This window comes from Pan troglodytes, chromosome 7 (assembly GCF_028858775.2).
Source record: "Pan troglodytes isolate AG18354 chromosome 7, NHGRI_mPanTro3-v2.0_pri, whole genome shotgun sequence".
NCBI classification, from domain to species: Eukaryota; Metazoa; Chordata; class Mammalia; order Primates; family Hominidae; genus Pan; species Pan troglodytes.
This window is the reverse complement of record NC_072405.2, coordinates 130,353,346-130,376,935: the sequence shown is the minus strand read 5'-3', so window position 1 is coordinate 130,376,935 and position 23,590 is coordinate 130,353,346. Positions and strand designations below refer to the sequence as shown.

Sequence of the window (23,590 nt, the reverse complement as noted above, 5' to 3'; positions counted from 1 at the left end):
GTTCATTTTTTTAAAAACATAAACAACCCTTAAGAACAAAAAAAAGCAAGAAAATTATAAACTCAATGTTCATCGTTGTGTTTTCCTTGGATAAGAAAAAGTGGCTGGGAAAAAGAATATAGGTAAGTGTGAATTATTATCTGTATTCTGGTGCTTGGGTTGGATGGAGGTTTCTAGCATTAAGCCACCTGTTTTAACACGATGATTTTTTATTTACTCCTATATGTGGAGACTTCCAGGATTCAGGCTCAAAGGTGACTCTCGAAGGATTATCTGGGTCCAAGGGCATATCTACTCATTTTTGTATTTATAGTACCTATATACAATGTTCAGCAAAACCCAAGTCCTCAGTAATGTTTCCTGAATGAAAGAATGAATAAGTGAATAAATTACAGAAAATTCAAAAATATTTTTGGTTATTATTGAGTGTAGTCTGAATAACCTCTCACCCAATACTTTACAGTAACCCATACACACATGAAATTATGTATTGATTTCCTAATTCATTGGGAAAAAAATTAACATTCTCCCAGAGTAGTAAACAATCACATAGTATTTTTCCACATACAATATTCTATTACACCCATCAATACTGACCTAGGTAGGGAGAAAATAATTCTGAATCCAGCAGAGTACCAAAAAAGCTTTTTAATGCACTATTTGTTTTCCAGGCAAAAGATCTTCAGAAAATATCCGTCATTTAGTAGACTTACAAATGGCACTTTTGGCTACATAGGAGAATCAGATATGAGACCCATGTGTTTTTTCTGATAAGCTAGTAGTAGGTCAGCTTTATAATACAACCCTTTCTTAGAATAAAAAATGGCTAATTTGTTTTAAAAGACAGGAAAAGCTGAAACCCTAAAGTCATTGTTTTAAAAAATGTGGGCCAGGCACAGTGGCTCACACCTGTAATCCCAGCACTTTGGGAGGCCGAGGCGGGCAGATCATGAAGTCAAGAGATCGAGACCATCCTGGCCAACATGGTGAAACCCTGTCTCTACTAAAAATACAAAAAATTAGCTGGGCGTGGTGGTGCGTGCCTGTAGTCCCAGCTACTCAAGAGGTTCAGGCAGGAGAATCACTTGAACCTGGGAGGCGGAGGTTGCAGTGAGCCGAGATTGCGCCACTATACTCCAGCCTGGTGACAGAGCAAGACTCTGTCTCAAAAAAAAAAAAAAAAAAGTAACATTTATTTCATGCTATACAGCTATGTGTTTTCATACAATAATTTTAAGTATTATGGTATACATTTTCATAAGAGGAGCGAATAAATCCCAATATAATTTTAAAATAAAGATATATATTAAGTATCTTTAATATTTTTAATGCATTTGACAATACCATATGCTGTTTTTGATGACAAATTTCATTTTGGTACATGGCAGATTTGTCCTTTTGGTACTGAACTGAAGAAAAAACATGTTACACCTGAAATTCTGCCTTAAGTGAGTAAAACCATGGTCAACTACATCAATAGATTTCAGCCAACCAGCAAAATTGAAATGTTTTAGTCATTCTGATTATTTATAATAAAAATGAAACAAGATTAATAGTCAACAGGAGAGAATAGTTAATATCATCAGTTTAAAACAGGTCTTTTTATTTTTTCGAGATAGTGTCTTGCTCTATTGTCCAGGCTGGAGTGCAGTGGTGTGATCACAGCTCACTGCAGCCTCAACCTCCCAGGCTCAAGCTATCCTCCCTTCTCAGCCTCCAAGTAGTTAGGACTACAAGCACGTGCCATCACGCCTGGCTAATTTTTTATTTTCTATAAAGATGGGGTCTCACTCTGTTGCCTAGGCTGGTCTCAAACTTCTGGTCTCAACCTCCCAAAATGGTGGGATTACAGGTGTGAGCCACTGCACCCAACCTAAAATAGGACTTAAAGCAGATTACTTATACCACATATTCAAAAGAAAATAATATTTGGAAATGTAAGATATCAATCTGAACTGAAAACATTTTTAATATTAATTCCTGTCTCTCCAATGCAGCCAACTTTCATATGATAGTGTGAGGTTGATCACATCTAATCTATGCAAAAATGGGTATCTTCTTCATGTTATCCACCATTTCTCAACTAGTCTCTATATTAATTTACACAATTATTTCACAGAGATTAATAAAACATCAGATAATAGAATCAACCCAAAAGGCAACAGCATTTTTCTTTCTACGAGGGAACATGGCTTTCAAAGTACACATCCTACGCTAATGAAGAAACAAAAACTACTTTCATCTCCGTAGCAAAAACATAAACACAAACACCTGGAAAATCATGGTTTTTTTTTAAAGGGAGCAAAGAAAGACATTTCAGAGGTTCTCAATGAGTGAAACCTCACGCACAATATACTTTCCTATTTGAAGATTATACACACACACATATATGAAAAGCTATTAGAAACACTGCTTATTGTTAATTTAGGATAAATCTTGGTATTACATTTAGAAATTGGAATTTTACATTTCAAGCAGAACAACTGTGAAAATATCAGGCAAAATACTTTTTTTTTTAAAGATATCATTCAGCAATGAAGACTTGAGTCAATTGAAATATATTCCCCCAGCATCAAGGTAGATGGCACCACTTTCATTTTACGAATACTCCAAAACCAAAGGCTTATTTTGGCCACGTTACCATCCACTGCAGAAGGCTATAGCGTAACAACTATAAGACTGGAAGGCAGAAGACTGGCATCTGGCACAAGCTCTGACCCAACAAGCCTCATGAGGTTGGGCATGCCGTGAAACCATTCCACACCTGTATCTTCATTAGTCCAGTGGAAAGATGAAGTGGGCGGGCATGGTGGCTCATGCCTATAAGCCCAACACTTTGGGAGGCTGAGGCAGGCAGATCATTTGAGGTCAGGAGTTCGAGACCAGCCTGGCCAATCTGGTGAAATCTCATCTCTACTAAAAATACATAATGGGGCATAGTGGCACATGCCTGCAGTCCCACTACTCAGGAGGCTCAAACAGAAGAATTGCTTGAACTTGGGAAGTAGAAGTTGCCTTGAGCAAAGATTGCGCCACTGCACTTCAGCCTGGGGGACAGAGCGAGACTCCATCTCAAAAAAAAAAAAAAAAAAAAGACAAAGCTGTGCTCTATGTGGCCCTGTGTAGCACAATCATTTTAGGATTCTCTGACTTTGAAGTTCTTGTTAGGCAATAGGCTTTATTTACAACTTAATTTTTACAATTCTACCCAAAAGTTGGCCAGTTATTTGGTAGAATTTTACAAGTACCAGTAATTTGGTAGAATTTTGGGCAGAATTTTATAATTCTACCCAAAGGTTGGCCAGTAATTTGCATCTGGATAGCTAAAAAGCTTTCAATAGGGCTTTATTCAACAAATAGTGGGTACCTACTCTTCGTGGATTGGAAATGACTACAAATTCTTTGAAGCTCCTTCCATCAAAAGGTGGGGTTTATTTCCCTTGATTCTGGGCTAGCTTTCAAGTCAAAAGAAGATCTTGTACTTTCTGTTCTCACCCTCTTCAATCTCAGATCTCAGCCTGGGCTGGCCATGGGGAAAGGCCATGTGGAGTAGAACTAAGGAATTTCAGCCGACAGCCCCAGCCAACTTTGAGACACATACATGAGGCCAGTCAAGGTCAATCAGCCTCCAACCAATCTGCTCACTAACCACAAAGGTGTGTGGAGTCCCAGCTGGCACCCATGGAGCAGTGGTGGATCACGCTGGCAGAGCTCTGCCCAGACTGCCAGAGCACAGGATTATAAGCAAATAAATGGTGTTGCTATAAGCCATGATTTGAGGTGGGTTTTTATTTTTATTTTTTTTTAAGCCATGATTTGAGATGGGTTTTTATTTTTATTTTTTTTGAGACAGAGTCTCACTCTGTCGCCCAGGCTGGAGTGAAGTGGCACAATCTCGGCTCACTGCAGCCTCTGCCTCCTGGGTTCAAGCAATTCTCCCACCTCAGCCTCCCAAGCAGCTGGAATTACGGGCGTGCACCACCACGCCCAGCTAATTTTTTGTGTTTTTAGTAGAGACGGGGTTTCACCCTGTTGGCCAGGCTGGTCTCAAACTCCTGACCTCAGGTGATCCACCCGCTTCGGCGTCCCAAAGTGCTGAGATTATAAGCATGAGCCACTGTGCCTGGCCGGGTTTTTGTTTTTTATTTACTTATTTATTTTTTTGAGTTGGAGTCTCGCTCTGTTGCCCAGGCTGGAGTGCAATGGCACTATCTTGGCTCACTGCAGCCTCCACCTTGTGAGTTCAAGCGATTCTCCCACCTCAGCCTCCCAAGTAGCTGGGATTACAGGTGCTTGCCACCACACCCAGCTAATTTTTCTATTTTTTAATAGAGACATGGTTTCATCATGTTGACCAGGCTGGTCTTGACCTCCTGGCCTCAAGTGATCCGCCTGCCTCAGCCTCCCAAAGTGCTGGGATTACAGGCATGAGCCACAGCACCCCACCCTTGAGGTGGGTTTTTAGACAACAATAGAGAGCTGACACACTACTCTGTGGCAGGAATTGTGCCAGGTGAAGAAAATACCCTGGATACTAAGACATAGCCCCTGTTCTGCAGATGCTTAGAGTCTACTTAGGCAAACAGACATGTAACAGGGGAATTTCAAAGTAAATGTCATCAGTGCTCTAATGGGGCATAGGGAGGACTTAAGGATCCATGTAAATTTAGAGAAGAGGCATCAATCCTAGAACTGGGGAGCTGGTGAAGGCTTCTCAGAGGAGATAATTTCTAAAGGGAGTTTACATGAAGAAAGAATTTTCCAGGCAACAGTAAGACAGAACATTCTTCTTTCCACAAAGAAGAAAGTACGTGTGCAAGGGCTGGAGGGAGTGAGATAGGGTCCCCAGGAAGGTAGGGGTAGTCTTTTTAATTGCTGTGTAAAGATGTCAGGGGTGGGCTGGAGGAGTAGCTAAGGGAAAGCTCTCATGGCCTTTGGCTTTTGCACTTAGGGTGATGGGAACCAAAGAAGGAAATCCTCTCTCCCTTCTTTCCTTCCTTCCTCACAGCCAAGAGGAGATCGTGTGCAATAGATACAGAGAAATGCTTCTCTGGTGCTTAGGTTGGCTGAAGGGAAGTTCTATTATGCCAGGGTCCAAGATAATGGGTAAAGCAGGCAAGAAGAAGATACCATTTCTCAAAAGGAGATACCATTTCTCGAAAGGTATTCCTTCTTCTTTTGTCACTTAATGAATACCTGAGCACAGAAAGCATTTAAGACTCATCTTTTAAAGATGCTATAAAAAATTTTTTTAAGCCAGTGGTAAGGTTTCCCACTTTATTAGTTTTGTGGCCTTGGGCATATGACTAACCACTTTACAAGTCAGTTTCCTCATTTGTAAAATGGAGATAATGACCGTATTGACTTCACAGGTAAATAAGGACAAATGGCGTAAAGTCTTAGCATAGAGCCTGGCTCAGAATAAACCCTCAATATAAGGTCCTTAAATGGGGAAAAGTTGAGGGGAGTAACATGGGATTTAGCGTTAAACCTGTGTTTACATTCAGCCTATTTCACTTAGTAGTTCCTGCAGCCGTGTGAAGTTAGAGACCATTTTAAAACTTGCTCAGGCTTAGTTTCCACATCTGAAAAATGTGGATGTTAATATCTACCTTGCAAGGTTGTATTGAGGGTTAAAGGATATCATATATATTAAATGCACAGAGCCTGCCATACAGTACAAATGCACACCCACACAGAGGTGATAGTATTTCTCAAATGTATATCAACAGTATTACTGTTAGACATTCTCTGTCACTCCAAAATCCTATTCTCTGACTAAAGCTACAAATCAGAAAAGTTGGATTACCAGAAATATATATATATATATGTCTATAACATATTTAGCACGGTAGGTCCATTCCACCAGTACCTATACATTACGATAACCTAATGAAAAGAAATGGCTGTGGTACAATTCTCATATTTTATTTTGTTAATGCATGATAAAAAATTAACGTCATCATTCAGATCCATTATTTGGAATGAAGAATTTAGTATTTCCTGACTCCCTAATTTGGCACTTTGAGGAATTTCCTCTGCACGCTGAGCCCCAAAATGCACTATTTTCTAGACCAAAAATGAAAACATGCGTATATACAAGTGAGCTGAAAAGTTACAACGCAAGATGATCATTTTGGTGAAAAATAATCCCCCCAAATAAGCAGCATGTCATGTCCTTAGAATATGTTACACTAGAAAGCTGGTAAAAATTCAGGCTAAGGAGGCAATTTAGAGTTCAAGTTTTATCACATATCAGCAAAGTTTTAGCCTTCCCTTAAAAACAGACACCTTCAAAGTGAAATCTTGCCAGAAGGGTTGATTTTTAATTATGTGTATATACAAACTTCTCTATTTTAACATTCAACATATTCAGGATTAATTCTAGAAAGATGCTATAGCTGATTTATAAAACAAAATGATTTAGGATCAGAAAGAAAATAGGGGCACACAATTTCATGTAGTCTCTCCCTAACTACCCCCACCCATAGCATCACAAGGTTTTTTTTTTTTCCTAATGCCACAATTGAAACCTGTATTAACTTAAAAGTTGACACTAAAGGCAGGAATTAAGAAGTCACTTTTTATGGCTTTTAAGCCCTTGAATGCTTTAGAACCCCCTTGAAAATGCTAGTGAACAGGTCTTATTCCTTTAAATGTTGCTTTGATTTGAATCTTGGTGAAATCTAGATTCCCTATTAAATAGCTGCATGCTAATTTTGGAGAAAGTACAATTTAAAACCTTTAACAACTACTCTATTGACTCTGAAGAAGGGGACTTTAGCATGTCGCTGTTTGGGCTAGAGAAGCATTTCAACACCTTTCTGCAAACTAAGATAAAAAACAATGAATGAGAGCTACAAATAGAAATCTAGTAAGGCAGTTCTATCATGTAGGAAAATGGTTTCCCAAATGTTTTCTACACTGACATTTTTTAAAAAAGATATGATACCCGGTTCTTCCACATTCAGTGTATAAAACTCAACTTTAGACATGTATGTGCGGAGAAGACTCGTATGTCCAAAACCATCCATTTGCATGGCAATCTTGTCTTTGCATTGCTTTGTGTCATTCTGGCTTCCGTCACCCACAGGCCACTGGAGGGCTGGGAGGCCCAGGAGCTCAGCACTCTAACTCCTCCATGACTTCCATGACAATCGTCCGTGGGCCCGTCAGAATCAGATTGCTCACGGTCCGGTAGTCTACATGCAGGACATTGAGCCCGTTGACAGAGACAACAAACTGACAGACCTAAAGAAAAGATGCAAAGAAAGAGCATCTATTATAGCGCCTGGTTTTGCACAAAGCTTTAAAAAAGACAGTGTGTAGCCCTAACAGGTAACTTCATTCTTAAAATATCCAAATGTATCCAGCTGACGACTCCAATTCAATAATTTCCAAGGAGCTACACATTTTCTGGAAGGCAGTATAATTTAAAAAAAAAAATCGTTTTAGTGTTTTACAAAATTTGGCTTAAATCCTAACTCAGAAACATACTAGCTTTAGCTAGATATTTAAATTTCTGAGCTTTATTTCCCTCAACCCTAAAATAGGAATTAATAATAATAATAAGAGTAATACCTACCTTATAAGACTGTTGTAAGAATTAATGACATATATAGAGTTTCTACTTGCAGTAATTCACAGGCACGCTTGCTCCCAATTATTAATTATTAGTGTTGAGGACTCAACCAAAGAATGTAAAAAATACCAAAACACCTTGGGAACCATCATTTCCTTTTATTGTTTTCTGTGTGGGTAATATCGATATAAACTTAAACATGATATAAGTCCAAAAATATCTATACTTATTACTTAGATACAACAAAATTGGAGAGTACTGGGAAGAGTATTGGAAAGCTCTGTCACTGTGGAAAAGATGAGGGGACTTAGAATCAAAGATACAGATTTAAGTTATAGGTCCCTTTGGTGGAATACATTAATCAAGTAATTTCTCCTCTTCTATGTTTCAACGATATAAATGCCTCACTTGTAAAACAGGTAAAAACGCCTATTCTCACAGGCTCACACTAGATAGTGCATTTGAAACCTCTTTGCAAACACCAAGCACTACACCGATGCTGAGTACTATTAATTTCTTTCCTTTCAAAAAATAACCACTTCTTTCACGGTCACAGGCAAAACAAAATGGAAAGCGGGCAGTAGTACACAGACTGCTTATTTACTCAATAAACACTCGCTGTTGTCATAAACCTCAATACTTTGCACTCCCCAACCTATATGACTAGGGTGTTTTCTCCACATAAGATCACACTATTACTGTTTCTCTTTTCTTGGTTCCACAAATTTGTCTTCATGGATTCAGGGTACATCTTATACAAAATCAGCAGTTTTCAACCATGGTGGAGGTCACAGTCATAATCAAGGTCACACAAGCAGGTCACAATCTATCCTGAACTAGGCCACAGTAATTTGCAAGAAAATTTAGCAGTAATTTGCAATTTAGCAGGCATCAGCCTGGGCTTTGTTTTTTTCTGCAGCAGCAGACTCATGAGCCAAAGAATGAGAAGAATTTCACCTCCTTCCCAACCCAGAGCTTTAGACCCTAGACTTGGGAATTTCAAATCCCTTGTCTTTTCCACAGATACAGGAGTTTCTTTTTCCAAAAAGATGAATAGCCTTTTTGCACTGCCAAATAAGAGGGCAGGAGTTGCCAGGTGAGTGCCCTCTCCAGCTGACCCTTCGCAGGCTCCCTGAGATTAGCCATGTCTCCGCATCGCTCAGGGATCACATTTCACCATTTACTTTTTTTTTTTTTTTTGACATGGGAGTCTCCCTCAGTTGCCCAGGCTGGAGTGCTGTGGCACGATCTCCTCCATCTCCCAGGCTCAAGCGATCCTCCCACCTCAGCCTCCCGAGTAGCTGGGATTACAGATGTGTGCCACCATGCCCAGCTAATTTTTTGTATTTTTGGTAGAGAGGGGGTTTCGCCATGTTGGCCAGGCTGGTCTTGAACTCTTGACCTCCGGTGATCCTCCCACCTTGGCCTCCCAAAGTGCTGGGATTATAGGTGTGAGCCACCGCACCTGGCCTCAGCATTTAGTCTTAACCACAATTGTGTGTCCTCTGTCACACATCATGTTTGTTTTAATTGACCAGCATTTAAAATTTAGAAAATCTGCCAGGCACAGTAGCTCATGCCTGTAATCCCAGCACTTTGGGAGGCCGAGGCAGGTGGATCACCTGAGGTGGATCAGCCTGGTGGGTGGATCAGCCTGGTCAACATGGTGAAACCCCGTCTCTACTAAAAATACAAAAAAATTAGCTGGGCGTGGTGGCGGGTGCCTTTAATCCCAGCTACTTGGAAAGCTGAGGCAGAAGAATTGCTTGAACCCGGGAGGTGGAGGTTGTAGTGAGCCGAGATCACACCACTGCACTCCAGCCTGGGCAACAACAGTGAAACTCCATTTCAAAAAATAAAAGTAAAAAATAAAATAAAATTTAGAAAATCTTTGCGTAAAAATCCAGACTCTGGGCTGGGTGCGGTGGCTCACATCTGTAATCCCAGCACTTTGGGAGGCCGAAGCGGGCAGATCACCTGAGGCCAGAAGTTCAAGACCAGCCTGGCCAACATGGTGAAACCCCATCTCTACTAAAAATACAAAAATTAGCCAGGTGTAGTGGCACACCTGTAATCCCAGCTACTCTGGAGCCTGGGGCAGGAGAATTGCTTGAACCTGGGAGGCAGAGGTTGCAGTGGGCCGAGATTCTGCCACTGCACTCTAGCCTGGGCAACAAAGCAAGACCCTGTCTCAAAATAAATAAATAAATAAAAACCCAGACTCTGGCTTCTCTGGGACAATCAGAAGCTGTGATCATACCAGGTGTAGATGGCCATGTGGCCATGGCTGAGTAGAGCCTGCCTGTTTTACACATGGCATGGACACTCATTTGCCACAGTCCTTAGGGCTTCCTATCTTCCTAACACCTGGCTGACAGGCATGTGAGTTTGTGGTCCCTGATCTATGGCCACCAGAGGCAAAAGCGTTGAAGACAGGGTGGCTTGAAGCTTCAAGAACTGAAGGACCCCAATGTTTGTGAACAGATGAAAGGAGGTTGGGCGTGGTGGCACATGCCTGTAATCCTAACACTTTGGGAGGCTGAGGCAGAAGGATTGCTTGAGCCAGTCTGGACAACATAGTGAGACCCTGTCTCTACAAAATATATATATCTATATATTTAAAAAATTTAAAAAGACAGATGAAAGGAGAAATATAATTCAGTATATCCATACAGTGGAATATTATTTGGCCATAAAATGGAACATACAACATGCTACAACATGGGTGAGCCCTGAAAACATTATGCTAAGTAAAAGATGCCAGTCAGAATAGACCATAGAGTGTAAGAGCCCATTTATATGAAATGTCCAGAGTAGGCAAATCCACAGAGACAGCAAGTAGATTATTGATTACTCAGGGTTGGGAGCAGGGGTGGTGGGGTGGGGCATGGAAGTGGTTGGTAATGGGTACGGGGTTTCTTTTAGGGGTGATAAAAATGCTCTAAAATTGTTGCAATAGTGACATAACTCTGTGAATATATTAAAAACTACTGAATTCTACAGTTTACATGGATAAATTGCATGGTATGTGAACTATATCTCCATAAAGCTCTTAGTTAAGTAATGAAACAAAACAAAACAATAAACATTGAAGGGAAGAAGGCCCTGATGCTAACAATGGGTAGATTCTTGGTCTACAAGGATCTCCCTTCTGTCTAGAAGGGAGAGGCTGGTTTGGTTCAAGATGGGGTCCTGTGCACCTCTTGATTGCAGAGCTCTTGGAGGCCTCAGAAGCTAGGATGGTCAAGGCTGTATGTGTGGGAGGATGAGCACCTGGTGAACTCTGCACAGGACCTTTTCCCAGGTGTTCAGGGGTAGGAAAAGGGCAGTCAGCAGGGCTGTCTGGCCAAGGGCCAGTGGCACCAGTCACTAATACTGGTCAGGGTTCATTTTACTGGACTGCCTAAAAGCCCTGGGATGGGGGCTGTGGTGGGTTATGGTGCACATTATCTCAAACGGGAAGGACACAGGCAAGGGACACCAAAATGATCTGACATTGAACTTGTCATCAACCTTGGTGATGGTCACTTCAACTGAATTTAATTTTAGAAAAACAGGCCGGGCACGTGCAGTGGCTCACGTCTGCAATCCTAGCACTTTGGGAGGCCAAGGCAGGCGGATCACTCGAGCTCAGGAGTTCAAGTCCAGCCTAGGCAACATGGCGAAACTCTGTTTCTACAAAAATAAAAATAAAAAATTAGCCAGGTGTGGTGGCACACGCCAGTAGTCCCAGCTACTTGGGGGACTGAGGCAAGAGTATCGCTTGAACCCAGGAGGTTGAAGCTGCAGTGAACCAAGATCATGCCACTGCATTCCAGCCTGAGTTACAAAGTGAGATCCTGCCTAAAAAACATAAAAAATAAAAAATAAAAAAATTAGAAAAACAGAAAAAGGTCATTTCTTGTTTTTGTTTTCTAAGTGCATGCACACACACATTTCTCAAATGCCAAAGTTTGTGACTAATTCACTCTTTCATAAAGTAAGGCTGATTCAGGGCTACCCTAGGCATAAAGACAGTCTCACTCCCTTGCGTTCCCACATGCTTTCCAGAGCAGCCAGTCAAGAGTGGGGTCAGAGCAAGCACACCGTGAACTGCTCATTTCACACAAACCTTCTTACTTGTGCTGCCACCTGAGCACATCTCTAGGGGTATAGAGGATCAGGTGAAGACCCTCTGTCACAGGTGTTCTGGAGAAAAAGCCCATGACATCTTGTACCAACTAGTGTGTGGAGAACTTAAATAAGATTTATTAGGTAGGTGCAAAAGCAATTGTGGTTTTGCAACTTTTAATTGCAAAAACTGCAGTTACTTTTGCACCAACCTAATAAACACCAGCATCTTTGCCTTCATGAAGCTTACGATTTAGTTTAGGAGGCAGAGTATCACAGGCAGGATCCTTTTCAAAATAGCAGGCAACCTCTCAATCAATTCAGTCATATATTGAAAAACCTAGTATCTCTCAAGTGCCAATCCAAGTACTTTACACACTTAATAAAAATTGTCCTAAAAGTCATATGGTGACCCATCTGTTGGTTTTTGGTTATCCAGCTTCATTTCACTACAGTTGACTTGATATTCTTTTCAGGTATCACCTTTCCTCTGCTGTGGGCAGTATGGAAGGAATGTCAACCAACATGCCCTGCCCTCCCCCTATTCACAGGGTCATCTGACCCTAAGCTTGGCCAATCAGACTCTGTCTCCTGGACCACTGACTGTGGAGCTGAGTAACACAGGAAAGTTCATTTGCTCTGGTATTTGGGTCCCCAAATCTGCCTTGGTTCCTGTCCTTTATCAAGCTTGGTTCTCCAGGCTAGGCACGGTGGCTCATGCCTGTAATCCCAGCACTTTGGGAAGCCAAGGCCGGTAGATCACCTGAGGTCAGGAGTTCAAGACCAGCCTGACCAACATGGTGAAACCCTGTCTCTACTAAATACAAAACATTAGCTGGGCATGGTGGTGCATGCCTGTAATTCCAGATACTTGCGAGGCTGAGGCAGGAGAATCACTTGAACCTGGGAGGTGGAGGTTGCAACAAGAGCAAAACCCCCATCTCAAAAAAAAATAAATAAAAATAAATAAAAAGCTTGGTTCTCTGGATCTGCCTTTGTTTTACATACTTAATATCTTTCTAATCAATTTCTTTTTTCTTTTTCTTTTTTTGTTAGGCTAGCTGATTTCTGTCACTGGCAACCCACCATCCCCAATGCAATCTCTTTTTTTAAGACAGAGTCTCACGTTGTCCCCCAGGCAAGAGTGCAGTGGCAGGATTTTGGCTCACTGCAACTTCCTACACCTGGGTTCAAACAATTCTCATGCCTCAGCCTCCCAAGTAGCTGGGATTACAGGCACACACCACCACACCCAGCTAATTTTTGTATTTTTAGTAGAGACGGGGTTTCACCATGTTGGCGAGGCTGGTCTTGAACTCCTGACCTCAGGTGATCCACCCACCTCAGCCTCCCAAAGTGCTGGAATTACAGGCATGAACTACCATGCCTGGCCCCCAATGCAATCTTTATAAACAAGCTAAATGTCAGAGAGGTTAAATTATTTGCTCAAGTTCACACAACTAAGTGCTGCATCTGGAATCTGACCTCCAGGATACTCTACAGGCCTACATAAGAACAAATTTATAAAGTAAAATATGTATATGCAAGTTCTCAGGCATGCACAGAATAGTGGATGACAAAAATTTCTTCTCTTTAACTGTTAAACAGTCCCTAGGGCCACTCAAATATCTTACGGTGTTGATGTTTAGCTTCTTTCAGCTTCTTAAGGTTTTTATTCAATTAAGGTTTTGGGTTTCTTTTTGTGTCACTAAAAACTCTGAATAATATGTAAACTTAGATACTTATTTCAAACTTTTTCCTTGAATAAGGCAAAAAATAATGCCTTCAAAACATTTATCATGTTAATATTCAAGGTAGTAATTTTAGATTTAGGCTGTTAGGGCCAGTCACGGTGGCTCATGCCTGTAAACCCAGCACTTTGAAAGGCTGAGGCAGGCAGATCACTTGAGGTCATGAGTTTGAGACCATGGGTGATGGGTGTACCAAAATCTCACAAATCACCACTAAAGAACTTACTTATGTAACCAAACACCACCTGCTCCCCAATTACCTATATAAATAAAAAATTTAAAAAAAAAAGAAGAGTTCTAGACCAGCCTGGCCAACATGGTGAAACCCAGTCTCCACTAAAAATACAAAAATTAGCCAGGCATGGTGGTACATACCTGTAATCCCAGCTACTCGGGAGGCTGAGGCAGGAGAATCACTTGGAATCTGGGAGGCAGAGGTTGCAGTGAGCCAAGATTGCACTACAGCACTCCAGCCTGAGCAACAGAGTGACATTCTGCCTCGATAAAATAAAATAAATTTTAAAATTAAAAAAATAAAAATAAAAAAATACGCTGGGCACAGTGCTCACACCTGTAATCCCAGCACTTTGGGAGGCCAAGGCAGGTGGATCATCTGAGGTCAGGAGTTCGAGACCAGCTTGACCCAACATGGTGAAACCCTGTCTCTACTAAAAATGCGAAAATTAGCCAGGCATGGTGGTGCATGCCTGTAATCCCAGCTACTTGGGAGGCTGAGGCAGGAGAATTGCTTGAACCTGGGAGGCGGAAGTTGCAATGAGCCGAGATAGTGTCATTGCACTACAGCCTGGGCAACAAGAGCAAAACTCGGTCTCAAAAATAAAAAATAAAATAAAAATAGATTTAGGCTGTTAGAAAAGACGTCATCTGTCCCTAAGTGGTCTGAACAACTGCTGTGGTTCCAGTAATTCCAACGTCCTGTTAGTAAAAATGTACAAAATGATCTAGAAATGTAGGTATTACTATGTAACATATTCAGTTATAATGAATTTTCATTTAACATCTATGGTACACTATGTGTTGCAAATCAACACACATTATGAGTAACCACAGGAAGCACTCAGCCTGGGGGAAATTATTTCTCCTCTGTATTCAAAAGCACACAGGCACAAACACACAGAACGCGTGACTACCTCTGAATGGTGGGCGGCCACCTTAGGAACTTATTACCTTCTACTTGAGGTGGGGTTACTTAGATGCCACCCACTGGTGGTAACAAGAGTTCAAGTAAGGTTGCAATACTTTTTTTTTTCCTTATAATTATCTTTATCGGATCTGTTTCCAAAGATGGGATTGCATTTCCCTAGTTCTTGGAAAAGGGATCAATCATGAGCTCATATAACTGCTCTGTAACTCATCTCCCACAAGGACGTAGTACCTTCACCTTCAAATGAAGGGATAAGGAGCAAATTCTTGAATGAAAAGGAAGAACAAAACTTTCACAAGTAATATGAAGCCTAGGTAAGTAATGTCTCCAAGCAAGTGGGCACTGGAGGAAAGTTCTAAGAACCGCTGGGTGCAGTGGCTCACGCCTGTAATCCCAGCACTTTGGGAGGCGAGGTGGGTGGATCACCTGAGATCATGAGTTCAAGACCAGCCTGGCCAACATGGTGAAACCCCGTCTCTGCCAAAAATACAAAAATCAGCTGGGCGTGGTGGTGCATGCCTGTAATCCCAGCTACTCTCGAGGCTGAGGCCCAAGAATTGCTTGAACCCAAGAGGCAGAGGTTGTAGTGAGCTGAGATAGCGCCACTGCACTCCAGCCTGGGTAACAGAGTGAGACCCTGTTTGAAGAATTTTTTAAAAAGTTATAAGAACCTAAGTTAGCCTTGTAAGAGTTAACAGGAAGCAGGAGGCAGGACTCAGCACATTTCAGGGTGTGATCAGGCTGGGATAAATACCTAGGCTGAACTCCAGCCTTCCTCCTGATAGGAAGCCAAACTTACTAAATAATCTTGCCTACAATTCCTCTCCCTGCGCCAGTCCTGGCAGATGTACGATAATCCTCTGGATAGACTGAGTGCCCACGGGATTGTTCAATTGCACATTTGTTCTTATAGGCTGGCGTCCCATCACAATGATTCAATTGTTTAATCCAAAGTGGGAGTGAAGTTGGGGAGAAACACTACACCTATGATTACATAATTGTCTTCTCACTGTCATGGAAGTCTGTATTCACCAAGAAATTTGCATCCCAGAAATTGTTGCATTCATGTCAATACCTTCTTGTTTTTTTCTTTCTGATCTTGAAGGAGAATGAAGGATTGAAGGGGAAGGCTGCTTCTGACTATCCCTGAAAATAACATAAAACATTTAACAATACAGAGAAAGACTCAGACAGAAAAGAATGATAAGATACACACAAATAGATGTGGAAAATGACCAGGGAGAGCTGAGATCTGCTTAGTAGAGTAGGAAAGGCTGCCCGATTAAATGATACAGAAAGCAGAACAAGATGTTAAGTAGCAAGCCATTACTAAAATCTTAATCAAGTAGAGCACTCATTTGTGTTCTAGAGATCATCCTGATCCAACTCCCATAAAAAGTGGAATTCTTTCCTACACGTCCCTACTAGGTATCCAGCCCATCTCTCTGGAATACTTACGTTAGGAAATGCACCACTTAATGAGGAAGACTTTTGGAGTCCAGTTGCATATTAGAAGTTCTAGCTACGCATTTGTTTAACATTTGGGCCATTTTTCACTGCTCAATTGCTGAAGTGAAAAAGCACAACCAAATACAAAAAAAGTGGCTCTCAAACCATAGTGTAAATATGAGTCACCTTTGGGATCCCATTCTAAGTATGACTTCTCAGATCTTATCCAAGACCTACCAAATCAGACCCTCTGGAAGTATGTCCCAAGATTTGCAATTTCATTGAGCATATCAGGTGATTTGTGTACAGAACTACATTGAGAAACAGTGCCGATAATTATCTGCTAGGATTCTTTTTTTTTTTTTTTTTTTGAGATGGAGTCTCACTCTGTCGCCCAGGCTGGAGTACAGTGGCGCGATCTCGGCTCACTGCAAGCTCCACCTCCCAGGTTCACGCCATTCTTCTGCCTCAGCCTCCCGAGTAGCTGGGACTACAGGCGCCCACCACCATGCCCAGCTAATTTTTTGTATTTTTAGTAGAGACGGGGTTCCACCATGTTAACCAGGATGGTCTTGATCTCCTGACCTCGTAATCTGCCCGCCTCCGCCTCCCAAAGTGCTGGGATTACAGGCGTGAGCCACCAAGCTCAGCCCTGCTAGGATGTTTTCTACCAAAAGTTAGTTTAAATGCTCATCCCATACCTGCTAGTATTATAAGAGAACATTCTTTCACCATGAGCATTAACTGCCTCATGCAAGAAGAAGGCTGATGTTTTAGTTATTAAAATTATTACTTGCCTAAAGGTCGGGCACGGTGGCTCATGCCTGTAATACCAGAACTTTGGGAGGCCGAGGCAGGCGCATCACTTGGAGTCAGGAGTTCGAGACCAGCCTGGCCAACATGGTGAAACCCCATCTCTACTAAGAATACAAAAATTAGCCAGGCGTGGTGGCATGTGCCTGTAGTCCCAGCTACTTGGGAGGCTGAGGCACGAGAATTGCTTGAACCGAGAGGCAGAGACTGCAGTGAGGCGAGTTTGTGCCATTGCACTCCAGCCTGAGCAACAGAGCGAGACTCTGTCTCAAAAAACAAAAAACAAACAAAAAACAATAAAAGTATTACTTGATGAAAGTCTGTTTCATTTTTAGAGCCAAATTTTTCTATTTTTTAAACTTCAAAACTAATAATAATAATGATGGACAAAAATGACTAAGTTTAGAACCGTTATCGGAGATAATAATCAGGCTCCTGAGAATAAGGACTCAGGCTTTTTGGCAGCCAAAATATCAAAAAGAAAAAGGCTGAGACTGAAGCAGAGCAACAAAAATCATGAGTAGATTAAGAAATATTTGAAAGCCGTTGAAATTTAGATTTTTGAAAGAAAAGTCATTATTTTGATTGTTCCTATTTCTTTAAACTTTGCTCCAAATCACACATCTGGCTTCCATAACATGGTATCAGATTGTGAAAGCAATGTCATACACATTTAGATAAAGCACTATCTCCTTATAATTTGTTATTTCTCCTCTCTGTCCTATACCTGAGGAAGCCTAGCCATTGGGTCCATCCATGTCTTCGTCTGTTTGGGCCGCTACAACAAACATCAAATACCATAAACTGAGTGGCTTATAAACAATAAATAGTTACTTCTCCCATTTCTGGATCTTGGTTAAGCCCAAGATCAAGGTGCTGGCAGGTGTCTAGTGAGGGCTGCCTCTTTGTAGATGGCACCTTCTATGTCCTCACATGGTAGAAGGGGCAAGGAATCTCTTTCCAGCCACTTTCATAAGGGCACTAATCCCATTCATGAGTGCTCTGACCCAGTGACCTAATCATTTCCCAAAGGCCCCGCCTTCTAATACCTGATCACTTTGAGAGCTAGGATTTTAGCATATGAATTTGGAGGGGGTGTAAACATTCAGACCATAGTAGTTCATATCCCCAGACTACTTCTTAGGTCACAACTTGCCAGTCAGCATGGGCAGTGCTATAATAGCTAATAAGAACATCTAACAATTTTCCAAAACTCTTTACATGTGTAATTTCATTAAAAATTCCCAACGCAGGTCCTGTTATTTTTATTTCCATCTCACGATTGAGGGGGTAGATTCAGAAAGTAAAGTAATTGGCCCAAGTTCACAGAGCTAGTAAGTGGTGAAACCAGGATCTGACTCGAAACTTGTACACTTAAGACCTCGGCTACTCTGCCCCCTGAGCAGTGGATAATCAGCTTCCCCCAAATAGGCACAGATACCACATAGATGAGCATCCTAGCCTGGTGTCTAAGCACCTCTTTTCTTTTCTTCTTATTTATTATTTGTTTATTTATTTCTCTTTTTTTTTTTTTTTTTTGAGATAGGGTCTCACTTTGTCACACAGGTTGGAGTACAGTGGTGTGATCTTGGCTCACTGAAACCTCTGCCTCCCAAGTTCAAGCTATATCCTCCCACCTCAGCCTCCTGAGTAGCTGGGACCACAGGTGTGTGCATTCATGCCAAGCTAAGTTTTGTAGAGACAGGATTTTGCCATGTTGCCCAGGCTGCTCTTGAACTCTTGAGCTCAGGCGATCCACCTGCCTTGGCCTCCCAAAGTGCTGGGATTACAGGCCTGAGCCTTTGTGCCAGGCTATAGTGAATTTCTTTTTTTTCTTTCTTCTTTTTTTTTTTTTTTTTTTTTTTGAGACAGACTCTCGCTCTGTCACCCAGGTTGGAGTGCAGTGGCACAATCTCAGCTCACTGCAACCTCTACTTCCTGGGTTCAAGCAATTCTCGTGCCTCAGCCTCCCTAGTAGCTGGGACTACAGGTGTGCACCATCACATCTGGCTAATTTTTTTGTATTTTAGTAGAGACAGGGGTTGCATCATGTTGCCCAGGCTGGTCTCGAACTCCTGGCCTCAAGCGATCCACCCGCCTTGGCCTCCCAAAGTGCTAGGATTATAGATGTGAGCCACCGGGCCCAGCAGAATTTCTTAAGAACACTGCATTTGACTTTTCCTTCCATCATGCCTGAAAATGGAATAATGCTCACTTGATAATCATCATTATCACCACCATTGCCAACACCATTGCCATCATCTTTATAGATGGAAGAAAATGATGGGGAATGTGACAGGGGCATTTTCACTCTTTTTACAATAACCTGGACTCATCTCTACAACTGGGCCATATCGGGCAGGGGCATATAGCTTCTTATCTTCAGCCAGAGTTCAAATAACAAATAACCATGTTTATTACAACCTAGAGGAGAAGGAGGAAGTTCCCTCCCCCTGTTGGCAGCCCCATTCTTCTGCTAGAGTGACACTAGGACGTAATAATAAGGTGAAGATTAGTGTCTCCTGGATGAAGAGTTTAAAGATTCCAGGTGGAACGATAACACATGAATATTAAGTGTATAATTACCCACGGTGACAATGCTTCAGCCAGCAAGCTCCCCCCACACACCATTTGTCACAGTGACTGATGGCATCACCTAATCTCTGCCTTTAACTGACATTACCAATTCCACTCACATTCCTTCTTTGTTGTTGCTGCAATCTTTGCTTCGTAATAGAAACAGGACAACAGAGGATTAAATAATTTACCATCTGTCTTCTGTAGGTGGGTGAGAAATTCGATATGAGGCGATCAACACAACATGAATGTTACTATGTTCAAGGGGGGCACCCTTCACTTGCCTAGAAAGCTTGGCTTAACCATAGCAAAAATGAATTCCTTACGAAGTTTATCTTCGGCTGGGCGCAGTAGCTCACGCCTGTAATCCCAGCACTTTGGGAGGCCAAGACGGGTGGATCACAAGGTCAGGAGTTCGAGACCAGCCTGGCCAATATGGTGAAACCCCATCTCTACTAAAAATACAAAAATTAGCCAGGCATGGTGGTATGCACTTGTAGTCCCAGCTACTAGCAGGCTGAGGCAGAAGAATCGCTTGAACCCAGGAGGCGGAGGTTCCAGTGAGCCCAGATTGCACCACTGCACTCCAGCCTGTGTGACAGAGTGAGACTCCGTCTAAAAAAAAAGAAAAAAGAAGTTTATCTTCAGGAATACTCTCATTCTCTTCCTTCTTCTCTCCTCAGTGATGGTTCCCCCAAAGCCAAAGTTAAGTGTAGGGTAATGAAGAAAACACTGGATCAGGAGACTGGAGATAAGCTCTAGTCTCAGCCCTGGACTTCATGAGCTGAGTTGCTGTGAACATTCAACTTCACTTCTCAAAGTGTTCATTCTCCATCTGATAAACTGAGTAGAAAAAAAGTATACTTATTAGGAACTTTAAAGTATATTTCAGTTCATGGCTTGGTGCGGTGGCTCATGCCTGAAATCTCAGCACTTTGGGAGGCCAAGGTGGGCAGATCACTTGAGACCAGGAGTTTGAGACCAGCCTAGCCAACATGGTGAAACCCCATTTCTACTAAAAATAAAAAAGTTAGCCAGGCATGGTGGTGCACACCTGTAATCCCAGCTATTAGCCAGCCACTCAGGAGGCTGAGACACAAGACTCACTTAATCAGGGAGGCGGAGGCTGCAGTGAGCTGATATTGCACCACTCACTCCAGCCTGGGCAACACAGTGAGGCCCTGTCTCAAAAAAAAAAAAAAAAAAAGTATATTTCAGTTCTTAAATTTTATGTTAGAAAAATAACTTCTACTTGTTAGTGATTGAAAAACCCAGTTACTATTAACAACAACCAACAACTTTGGTTTACTGTTTACAAGAACTAGACCAGGCATTTGCTTATATTACATTTGTAAAGAAAACACTCTTCTTGGATATGTAAACTGAGGTTCAGAACAGTAGAAATGAAAGAATGTAAGAAGAGAGTCTCTCTCATGCCCACAAACAGACAAAAAAGCTAAAAGATATATCATAAAGCTATATTCTTTTAGGACAGTGTAGTATTGGTATAGACAGATAGACAAATATAACAAAATTGAAAAATCCAGAAACTAAACCCCATACACAGACACTTGACTTATGATAAAGGGAGCTGCAGAAGAGACCTTTTATAACGATAAAAGGTCCAATCCATGAGAAGGATATGAAAATTAAAAACATACATGCACCCAACAAAAAAGCCCTAAATTACGTGAAACAAAACTCACAGAATCCAAGAGATAAACAAGTATTTTGACGATAATAGTTTGGTCCTACTTTCAATAAATCATAGGACAGCTAGGCAGAAGATCACTCTAAATATATTATGTACATATACATAATCTATGACCAGTAATTCCACTCCTAAATATGTACTCAATACTACAACTATATCATACTTAATTCACGTAAAGTTCAAGAGTATACAAATAATCTATGGTCTTAGAATTTTCTTGGTAGTGGTTACAATAGCAGTTCATTTTGTTTTTTGTTTGTTTGTTTGTTTGTTTGTTTGTTTGTTTTAGATGGAGTCTTGCTCTATCGCCCAGGCTGGAGTGCAGTGGCAAAATCTCAGCTCACTGCAACCTCCACCTCCCTGGTTCAAGGGATTCTCCTGCCTCAACCTCCCAAGTAGCTGAGATTACAGGCACCTGCCACTACACCCAGTTAATTTTTGTATTTTTGTAGAGATGGCGTTTCACCATGTTGGCCAGGCTGGTCTCGAACTCCTGACTTCAGGTGATCCACCCATCTTGGCCTCCCAAAGTGCTGGGATTACAGGCGTGAGCCACCACAACCGGCCTAGCAGTTCACTTTGTAATAACTGGAGCTGTGTATAAATAATTTGTACATTTTCTATATAGTTCAATAAAAAATTGCTTTAACTCCCACCTTTACAATTTATTAGTTGTATGACTTTGGGCAAGTTAGAAATTCTCTGAGTTATAATTTACTCATCTGTAAAATGGGGATCAAGTTTATTATGAGGATCAACTCTAATTAAGTACTAATCCCAGTGTTTACTACCACTGAATGTTAAATAAATATTGGTTTTCCTCTTCCATCCTTCCCCATGCACAATCCCTGTTCCCCAAAACGGCCAAGATGATACAAATTGTTGAAAGGCAGACAAACCATTGCATGGGTCCATACCCAGAAAAGCCTGTTGGGATTCTGTCTTGGAAATGGCAATAGGTGTTAAGTGATGATGTTATTCATTCAGATCACAAAGGAAAAATTAAAATAAAAACAAAAACCAACACAAGGTATGAGAGAGAATTTGCTTCAATCTAAGAGAACCTCCCAAGGACAGAGAATCCAGAAGCTACTATAAACAATCAGCATACTTTTAAAGGAAACAGAGCAGTCAAATTCCGTTAAGGAATCTCTGATCTTGACCATAAGGTATCCACATTAACCAAGTTGCTTTAGAACTGAAACAGCTGTACAGTGTAACTAGACTCCTGGATGGTCCTTCACCAAAATATTAGACAGAGATGTAAACTGAGTCAAGATTGGCTTGTATCTAGGAATTCCTTACATCTTTATAATGTTTCATATTCATGAAAACACTCACATTCAGCAAGGACACTACTTAGGAGTTTTGGATACTGCTGTAGGAAATAAGTTATGTGTTTGTGTCTAGTGCACACAGCCCTGACAGCAGGACACTGTTCCTGGAAGAAAAAAAAAGTAGAAGAAAAGAAAACTTGCAGCTGTATGTTCAGTCCCATAAATCTCTCCACCAAGTATGCAACTGGCTGTGGAGTGACTGTGTGGGAGGAGGCAGGGATCCAGTTCTTGGACAAACACAGAATTCTCTCCAGAGAACTAGTCTTCCTCTAAGCTTTATGCATTTTAAGCATGCTATAGGGCTATGCGGTGCCCCCAAAGAACAGACTGTGCAATTGACCTTGAAATAAAGCCAACCATATGTAAGAATGACTAACTTTCACAATAAGACAACAACAATAAGTAGCATTAAAGCATTTTTGTTTCAAATTGAGAAGTTTGTAATGCCTGCTGGTCTCATACAGAATCTGCCCCCTTTCAGCCCCAATCAATCAAAGCTCTGTTTAAGATCTAGGCTCCCTCTTGGTACGCTCTGCTCAGCAGAGTGGGTCAATCACAGGGTGATTGTGGTGTACATAAAAGAGGGGTAGGTATGGGGAACCCTGGTTCAGTCCATACATACTGGATTCCCAAAGTTAGGGCAAAAACTTGCCTTCCTGGGAATTCTCTCTAGAGGCATAGATCAGGCTGAAAGGAGAATTTGTGACCGACACTGATGTCACCTTCCCATCGGCAGCTCATGACAGCTCTAGAAACAATTCCAAGGGCCGCTTGCATTAAGGACAGACAGCATTCTCTCTATCTGGTGGTTTCTGAATGTTATAAGAAGTGTTCAGTTGCATGGCCAGGCCCAGTGGCTCATGCCTGTAATCCCAGCACTTTGGAAGGCCGAGGCAGGTGGATCACCTGAGATCAGGAGTTCGAAACCAGCCTGGCCAACATGGCGAAACCCCATCTCTACTAAAAATAGAAAAATTAGCTGGGCATGATGGTGGGCACCTGTTATCTCAGCTACTTGGGAGGCTGAGGCACGAGAATCACTTGAACCTGGGAGGCGGAGGTTGCAGTGAACCAAGATTGCACCAATGCACT

General features: G+C 41.6%; 1 protein-coding gene across 1 annotated transcript in view; it reads right to left on the bottom strand.

The window, feature by feature from the left end:
• Positions 1-5,912: 5,912 nt before the first annotated feature.
• The window catches only part of DEPTOR (DEP domain containing MTOR interacting protein), a 182,746-nt gene continuing 165,068 nt past the window's right edge, over positions 5,913-23,590 (bottom strand). Inside the window, exon 9 of the mRNA XM_519926.8 lies at positions 5,913-7,251. Coding sequence (XP_519926.3) covers positions 7,123-7,251 — 129 coding nt within the window. The 3' untranslated portion in view covers positions 5,913-7,122. The remainder of the gene's footprint in view (positions 7,252-23,590) is intronic.